Here is a 10,000-nt window from a genome sequence, read left to right as displayed (position 1 = left end):
TCAAACTTGTGGTTCACAGTCAAAATCGAAATATCACAGTCCTATCGAAATATAGGTCATATGACCGTGGCTGGCTGGTCGACAAGTTAAAAAACTACTGCATCATACGCAAGCACAATATACCTTGCACGCTATGGGAAGGGTTGAATTTGGGTAAGCACTGTTTCAAGGTGCGCCCCGTGCGTAAAATTCCGCGCCACAGTCCAAAAATATTTTTTGGTTTAGCAGTGCAATGCAAACATGGACATGCATAGACCAATAACACGGAAATGGCAAACATACTACTTAAATTTAAGACCCAGAATTTACAGATGGGCCACAGAAAGTCTCCCGTTTAATAGCCAAGTTCACCTAGCCTAATTCAAGGCCTGCCTTTGGTTCATTTGATTATTTTTTCTTGGATAGCTAAGCCTACCAAACGTCAAGCAAATAAAAAAATGACTTGTTCGCGGTTGGAAAACAAATATCTTCACATTATTTAGCCTAGGCATTTCATATGTAGCCTAGTGGATTGTGCGCCTGGTGTACTATCACAAAACGTTTGTGCAGCAATACGCTTTTAAGAAAGCTGATCTCTAATAATGGCAACAAAGAAAGACATTTCAGGTCCAATTGATTCTTATATGTTCACCTAGCGTTTCAAACAAACTGTAGGTAAAGTTGCAATTATGGATGTATGGGCATTTGCTTAAAAAAGGTTGAGAACCATGTACATGCGAAATTCCCTGAATATTAGTTCCCTCTTGTTAAGGCATTAAGAATGAAATTGCACAAAATGATAAATCGACTCATTAAACCTCTCCCCGTGTCAGTATATCTATGGAACTCCTCCTATAGCGTGTGATTGTAGGCCTGATTTTTAAGCTAAGCAGCAGCGATGGTCGTGGCCGCTGAGCGGAAGGGAGACCTCCGGTTAAACCATAGCGATCTTGCGACTAAATGTTTTTCTAAGGTTGGCTATCAATATGTTACAAAGGCAGTGAAATATTAGACAAATGTATGGCCAGTTGGCCACCGCTTGTATATCAGGCGTTTGCAGCCTACACTGTGCATTTGTTTTAATTCGTCAGTATTATATCATAGCAAAGAACACAGTCTGAATGTTCCAGAGAAATGGTAAAGCCCAATGGGGATCAAGGTTTGAAAATCGTGTTGCATTAGATTATATCCTGAATTGTTGGTATATGATGGTAATACATTTAATTACATGCAATATAGGATAAAATTACATTGTATTCCTTATTTTCAGTACCCCCCAAACTATTATTTTCATCCCATTTGGGAGGGTCCAAGTCTCATCTAGGGGAGTCGGACCCCCCAATCCCCCCCGTAATTCGAACCATGAGCAAGTGGTCAAGACAGACGGTCAAGGTCTGCTCCATTACCAAACCTACAGCAAGAGTCTGCAAATCTTTCTCGCATTCTTAGGAGGCAGAATTAATTGACTAACATTCTTGTCAAACAGTAGGTTCTTTCTACTTTACCCCAAGGGACTCTTTCACCCTTTGATGGAGACATTCTCCAGTACAAGTCTTTCATTCATTCTTTTGAGCACACAATTGAGAGAAAAACTGATGACAATCAAGATCGTTTACAATTTCTCATTCAGTATACCAAAGGACAAGCTCAGGAGCTAGTGAGGAGCTGTCAACATATGAATCCAAACAGAAAGCAAAAGCAAAATCATTATTAAGAGAACACTTTGGAAATGAATACAGAATTTCTTGTCATCAAAAGAAAAGGGAGTCCAAGGCACTCTTCTTCAAAAAGTTATAAAACATGCCTTTATTTAAACATGCCAGACACCCACGCCAGAACAGAGCCTCTTTGGGTGTCTGCCCAGATCATGTTTTTTAACATAAAAAATAGCCATGTTTAAATAAAGGCTTTTTATAACTTTTTGAAGAAGAGTGCCTTGACTCCTTTTCTTTTGATGACATTTTGTGTTTTTTCCCCACACCAAAGAGCACCTTCAAGATCTTTTTTCTACAATTCCTGAGCACTTTGGAGTTTTTCTTTTATTCACAGAATTTCTTGTGCCTACATGGAGAAAGCTCTTGGCTGGCCATCTATAAAATCTAAAGACTCAAAAGCTTTACGTGACTTTGCATTGTTTCTTAGAACTTGTTGTAATGCCATGGAAGAATTGGAGTAACTGGAAGAACTGGATACCATTTCTAATATGAAGAACATTGTTCTAAAGCTCCCGTACAAGCTCAGAGAAAAGTGGCGTGCAAAGGCTTGTGAGCTGCAACGCACTGGTAGAGTGAGAATGGTCAGTCTAGTTTCTTTCATTGAGAGACAAGCCAGTGTCATGTCAGACCCAATATATGGCAACATACAAGACTTGAGTTCTGTTAGAGTAAAGCCCAAGTTAATGTTAAAACTCAAGCCAAAAGGAACTTTTGCCACACATTTGAATGTGAAACCACACCAGGAACCTAGAAACCCAGATAGCTCATGTCTATTCTGCAAAAAGGATCATGAACTGAAATCATGCCCTGAACTTGAGACAAAGGTCCACAAGGAAAAAATCACATTTCTAAAACAGAATGGAATCTGTTTCGGATGTTTAGTGACAGCTGGGCATGTGAGCAAAGATTGCAAAGGGCGTCTAAGTTGCTCAATATGCAAGAGAAGTCACCCGAGTGTACTACATATTAAGGCAGAGCAGTCGTCAGTAAAAGCCCCTATTAGTAGTGGGCAGGTGTCACTCAGGGGTGGTCAGCATTCTGTGGCCGGTGACAAACACAACAGCAGTGAGTGCATGCTTTCCATTGTGCCAGTGAAGGTGAAACACTCCAAAGGAAGCAAGGTGATACACACATACGCTTTTCTTGATTCTGGGAGTTTTGCAACCTTCTGCACAAAGAACCTCATAGACAGGCTGAACATAACAGGGAGAAAAACCAACATCTTGCTCCGAACCATGTCCCAGGAAAAGTCAGTGAGCTCAGATATAATCACAGGCTTGGAGGTCTCTGCTATAAATCAAAACACCTTTATTGCATTGCCTGAAGTTTACACTCAAAGAAGCATGCCAGTAGACACAAGTAGCATTCCAACTAATGAAGACCTATCTAGATTTACTTACCTTAGAGAGGTGAACATTCCCAAAATTAAAGCTGACGTAGAATTGTTGATTGGCAGCAATGTTCCAAAGGCTTTAGAACCATGGGAAGTGGTCAACAGCAAAGGAAATGGACCATATGCAGTAAAGACCATTTTAGGATGGACTGTCAATGGCCCTATGAATGGCAAGACCAGGTATACTGACGTGACTGTAAATAGAACATCCATTGAAAACTTACAAGAGCTGTTGCTGCAGCAATACATTCATGACTTCAATGAAAGCCAAGACAAAGTTGAAATGTCTCAGAAAGGCAAGAAATTCATGACAATAGCAGAATAGTCAGTCAGTCTGCTAAATGGCCATTACACTTTGGACTTACCGTTCAGGTGAAAAGAGGTTATTATGCCAAATAACCACCAGGTGGCAGAGCAGCGGTTGTCTAGTCATAAGAAGAAATTCCAAAAGAACGAACAATTTAAAGCTGAATATACAGAATTCCTCACAGATGTCATCAATAAAGGGCATGCAGAAGTGGTACCACAGGATGAATTGGAAAAGGTGTGATGGTAAAGTCTGGTACATTCCACATCACGGTGTATACCACCCCAAGAAAGGTACCATAAGGGTGGTCTTTGACTGTGGTGCAACATACCGAGGCACATCTTTAAATTCTGAACTTCTGCAAGGTCCAGACTTAACAAGCTCTCTCTTTGGTGTTCTTACCCGATTCCGTCAGGAGCCTGTTGCAGTGATGACTGATATTCAGACAATGTTCCATCAGGTCAAAGTGTCAAGGAATGACGTTGACTACTTGAGATTTCTTTGGTGGCCTAATGGCGACATTAATAGGCCTCCAGTTGAGCATCGCATGTTGGTGCACCTCTTTGGAGCAGTTTCGTCTCCAAGTTGTGCAAACTTCGCTCTGAGACAAACAGCTAAAGACAACAAGAACATGTTCCATCCAAGCATAATAAGCACAGTTGAGAATAACTTCTATGTTGATGACTGTCTGAAGTCCCTCTCATCAGAACAAGAAGCAGTGCAACTGGTCAAGGAACTTACATCTCTCTGTCGAAAAGGAGGATTTTGTTTGACCAAATGGATGAGCAACAGCCGAATTGTCCTTATGCATATTCCAAAGGAGGACAGAGCCTGTGAGGTCAGGGAACTGGACCTAGACAGAGACAAATTGCCAGTAGAAAGAGCACTTGGTTTGCAATGGAGTGTTGAGGATGACCTGTTCAAGTTTAACATCATTGTGAAAGAGAAGCCTCACACACGAAGAAACATGTCATCCATTGTGAGCTCGATCTATGATCCACTAGGATTCTTATGCCCCCTCACGTTATCTGCAAAGCTGCTGTTACAGGAGCTCTGCAGGAGCAAGCATGACTGGGACAGCAGGATATCCTCAAGCTGCATCTGACAAATGGAGAAGATGGATTGATGATCTAAGTGTGCTGGAAAACTTTGAGGTGCCTCGGTGTGTGAAACCCTCTGGATTTGGACCAGTCAAACAGGCCGAGTTACATCACTTTTCCGATGCCAGTGATCATGGATATGGCACAGTGAGTTACCTCAGAATGACTGCAGACAATCATGTCATACATGTTTCTTTCATGCTTGGTAAAGCAAGAGTGGCTCCTTTGAAACAGATGGAACTGGCAGCTGCAGTGCTGGCAGTTAAAGTGGACAAGATGCTGAGAAAGGAGGTAGACTTCAAACTCTGTCAGTCAACCTTTTGGACTGATAGTCAGTCTGTTTTAAAATACATAGCAAATGAGTAAACAAGATTTCACACTTTTGTGGCGAACAGGATTTCTATCATAAGAGACAACACAGACGTATACCAGTGGAGATATATAGGAACCAAACTAAATCCAGCCGACATGGCGTCAAGAGGCATGAGTGCAAACACACTGGTGAAGTGCAAAGAATGGATCCAGGGACCATTTTCTGGAGTTTCTGTGGAGGACAGAAGAGGAATGGCCTCAAAGCTCCATGGACTCCCTCTCACTCCCTCAAGATGATCCAGAGGGGAAAAGGAGCACAGCCGTGTTCAGTGTTGTCACAAAAGAAAAAGAAAGAGAAAATCCGACAAACCAGCTGCTGGAACACTTCTCTAGTTGGCAAAAGTTACAGAGAGCAGTAGCATGGTATTTGAAAATTAAAGACATTCTTCAGTCACTCAGAACAAAAAGAAAAGACATTATCGCCAGTCTGGAAGCAAAATCTCAAACAAGAATCCAGAGCAAGCTGCTATGTGATCAAATGCAAGCTTTTAAGAAAACTCCTTAAGAAAGTTTGAAAGATCTGTCAAAGGCAGAAAAGGCCATCATTGTGTTTGGCCAATGACTGAGATATTCAGATGAGGTGACACAACTACAGAAAGCATCTTCAATTGGAAAAGCTTTAAACAGAAAGAGCAACATCCACAAGCTTGATCCAGTGCTTGATGAAGGAGTCCTGCGAGTAGGGGGAAGATTGAGTAAGTCAGCAATGTCTGATGAGGCCAAGCGACCAATGATTCTGCCAAAAGATCATCACATCTGCACTCTACTGCTTTGTCACATACATGAAAATCTTGGGCATGCCGGCAGAAATCACATCCTCTCAACACTTCGACAAAAGTATTTGATTGTTAATGCCAACCCTGAAACCCGTAAGGTCCTAACAAGATGTGTTATTTGTAGACGCACAAGAGGCAAGATGGGGGAGCAGAAGATGGCGGATCTCCCCAAGGAGAGACTACGAGCAGATCTTCCACCATTCAGTAATGTTGGAGTAGACTACTTTGGGCCTTTTGAGGTAAAAAGAGGAAGAAGCCTTGTGAAAAGGTATGGCATTTTCTTCACGTGCATGTCAAGCAGAGCCATACATCTGGAAATGGCTCACTCCATGGACACTGACTCTTGTCTCAATGCCCTGAGAAGATTCGTGAGTAGAAGAGGTCAAGTGACTCACATTAGGTCAGACAACGAGACTAACCTGGTTGGAGCAAGGAATGAGCTGCCAAAGGCCATCTCTGAATGGAATCACAACATGATCCAGAAAGAAATCTTGCAGAAAGGAGTTCAGTGGAGTTTCAATCCTCCAGCAGCTTCCCATCACGGTGGAGTTTGGGAGAGACTTATCCGCATGGTGAGACAAGTTCTTTATTCCATCCTGAAAGAACAAGAGCTTGATGATGAAAGTCTCGAAACACTATTGTGTGAGGTACTGTAGAAGCCATCTTAAATAGCCGCCCCATAACCACTGTGACAGAGGATAAGCAAGACTTTGAAGCACTGACTCCGAACCATATTCTCCTTTTAAAAACTCATCCTGCTTTCCCAACTGGATTGTTTCAGAAGTCTGACTTGTACATTAGAAGACGTTGGAAACAAGTTCAGTACTTGGCTGACTTGTTTTGGAAAAGATGGACCCGTGAGTACTTACCATTATTGCAAGAGAGACAGAAATGGCTCACTGTGAAGAGAGGATTCCAGAAAGGGGATGTCATAATGGTGGTCGACAGCACAGCTCCGCGAGGATCCTGGCCTCTAGGAAGAGTACTCGAAGTCCATCCTGGTTCACAAGGTCTAACAAGAACTGTTACTCTCAAGACCAAGTCTGGAGTTTTGATAAGACCAGTGTCAAAACTTTGCCTGCTTCTAGAAGCTTCAGAGTTCAGTGAATGAAGACTGGATGGCATGATTAGATATAAAGATAAGTGTACATTCTGTATACTCACCTTTTATTATTTGCTTATTATACAAAATGATAAACTGTTTAGAGTACATTAACGGCTCCTTGTGCAGTATTTCTGTTGATAATTGATGCTTAGACACACAATTAGGGGCCGGTGTGTAGGAGCCATTCATTTAGTTTGGTTTATTATAAGAGTTCTAAATATATTGTTATTAATTTAAGTTGAAATTATATAGTTATTTAAATTAAGTATCCTGAATTTGTATTGTGTTAGTGTGCATTCACCACGGCATGGGTGTCCCTCCATAGGATGCGGGAGTATTACCTATTTAAGGTGGTGCAGTGACGCAGGCCAGACGGTGTAGCGGGTGTATGCGGAAACAGTCATTGACCGTGTCACTGGGTCAGCGTGTCAATGGGGCACGTCTTGCCATGACTTGAAACAAAGAACTATACAAGGAACTACAATTTACAAAGGATTCTCCTTAAGTTTATTTTGCAGTATTATGTTTGTTTAATTTTGTTAATAAATCCACTCATCAATTGGAAAGACTTAACTAACTTTATCTTCATTTAAACACATGCGTCAGACTACAGCACCAGCTATACTCAAGGAAGTGAACAAAGATGGGGAAAGTTTAATGGACTGAGAAAACACAGGAAACCCAAAAACGTAACCTGTTTTTATCACTACACCAACTGTCTCCTCTCCTCCAACACACAGCGCGCATACACACAGCTATACACATACAGTACACACAATCCAGCTTATATCTGTTCAATCTCCTTAGTCACACACACACACACACACACACACACACACACACACAATTACAGCAAACAGTGTCTGGCGCCCCCCTCCCCTCCACACACACACACACACACACACACACAGCAAACAGTGCCTGACACGTCCCACATACACATACATACACACATACATACACACACACACACATGCACATACGCACACACACACACACAAACACACACACACACACACACAAACACACACACACACACAAACTGTACTCCATGGCATGAGAACATCAGATTACACAGGCCAAGTGATTTGAATGATCAGATCACAATGCATCTCGGAGATTGTCTACACTTGTATTTATAGCTGACCACTTCTGATTGGATCAACGAAGACAAATTTTAAAAAACAAATTTAAACGAGGTCATAGGGCCCGACCCTATACCAGACCAGCACCGGACCAGGGTCAGTGTAGAGTCAGCTGAGTAGACATATGGACAGGCTTGTGTGTCCGATGTGAAGAGCTCACTCATACACACACACACACACACTCACACACACACACTCACTCACTCACTCACTCATACCAAACATTTCACACACACACACACACACAGCCATATACATAAACACAATCTAGCTTATTCCTGTTCAGTCTCCTTAGTCATCAGTCTCCTTAGGTCCCACACACACACACACACATGCACATACGCACACACACACAGACAGACACACACACACAAACTGTTCTCCGTGGAATGAGACCATCAGATTGCACAGGTGTGATTTATTGAGCTATAACAGATCAGTATCAAATCTGAATCTGAATAAGTTCGAGATTTTCCACATCACCCCAGACCAGACGACGCCTACATAGGTCCTGTTTACATTTGTTTTTACAATGTGTCCAGGGTGATCCAATCACAAGGGGTCAGCCGAGACACATTGTCATTTACATATCATTACGTATTCGGAGTAGTATTCGGCCTGTATTCAAAGTATTTGACCTGTATCTCAAAATTAGAATGTGCGACTTCAGACTCATTTTGCCAGATCGGGTCAAACATGCATCCAAGGTGTACAGCCAGAGACGTTGCTGACCACTTGTGTCTAGATTCCATTACTGCCAATGTCACATTTCTTAGAACTCTTATTGTCCGAGATGCATCAGAACGCTACAAAGGTTGTGGTCACATGCGTCCCTGACCACATTGCCAAGTGATTTGAATGATCAGATCACAATGCATCTCAGAGATTGTCTACACTTGTATTTAGAGCTGACCACTTCTGATCGGATAGTCAGACAAATTTGAAAAAACAAATTTAAACAAGGTCATAGGGCCTGACCCTATACCAGACCAGCACCGGACCAGGGTCAGTGTAGAGTCAACTGAGTAGACATATGGACAGGCTTGTGTGTTCGATGTGAAGAGCTCACTCAAACACACACACACACACACACACACATATGAGCACACACACACACACACCCACACACTCACTCACACCAAACATATTCACACAAACACATACTCAAACAACACACACACACACACACACACACACACACACACATATGAGCACACACACACACACCTACGCACACACACACCTACAGTACACACACACATACACCTATACACACACACACACCTGGGCCTGGATCTGGTCTAGTTCAGGTGCCGTTGAGTTGTGTGATCAAATAAGGTCTAAATCAGGGCCACATGTCAGCGCGTGTCCCCACCTGAAGAGCGTGGTGTTGGTTTCCCTCTCCAGCTGCGCCCACAGCTGGTAGCACTCCTCCATCATGTGGGTGTAGAAGTCCTGCTCGTACGCCTTCCTGATGATCCGTGTCTGGCCATGGGAGCTGCCGCGAGAGTGAGGCAACAGGAACTGCACAACACACACCACACACAACCACAAATGAGCACCACACACAACTACAAATGAGCACCACACACAACCACAAATGAGCACCACACACAACCACAACACACACCACACACAACCACAAATGAGCACCACACACAACCACAAATGAGCACCACACACAACCACAACACACACCACACACAACCACAAATGAGCACCACACCACAACACACACCACAAATGAGCACCACACACAACCACAAATGAGCACCACACACAACCACAACACACACCACACACAACCACAAATGAGCACCACACAACCACAACACACACCACACACAACCACAAATGAGCACCACACACAACCACAACACACACCACACCCAACCACAAATGAGCACCACACACAACATCAACACACACCACACACAACCACAAATGAGCACCACACACAACCACAAATGTTTCATAACTCTTTACTGCAACAGGAACTGCACAACACCACACACAACCACAAATGAGGAGTTTCATAACCCTTTATTGACAAACCATTAAATAACCCTGTAAAATCAATTCAGCCGACATCTCCAGCCAGTTACGAG

The 10,000-nt window shown here is 42.8% G+C and overlaps 1 protein-coding gene across 1 annotated transcript in view; it reads right to left on the bottom strand.

Annotated features, from left to right (window-relative positions):
- The window catches only part of LOC125290974 (peroxisomal sarcosine oxidase-like), a 22,639-nt gene that overhangs the window by 11,623 nt on the left and 1,016 nt on the right, over window positions 1-10,000 (bottom strand). Inside the window, exon 2 of the mRNA XM_048237460.1 lies at window positions 9,268-9,416. Within this exon, the coding sequence (XP_048093417.1) occupies window positions 9,268-9,416 (149 nt within the window). The remainder of the gene's footprint in view (window positions 1-9,267; window positions 9,417-10,000) is intronic.

This window comes from Alosa alosa, chromosome 2 (genome assembly GCF_017589495.1).
Source record: "Alosa alosa isolate M-15738 ecotype Scorff River chromosome 2, AALO_Geno_1.1, whole genome shotgun sequence".
NCBI lineage: Eukaryota > Metazoa > Chordata > Actinopteri > Clupeiformes > Clupeidae > Alosa > Alosa alosa.
The sequence above is the reverse complement of the archived record's forward strand: the minus strand, read 5'-3'. Positions and strand labels throughout refer to the sequence as shown.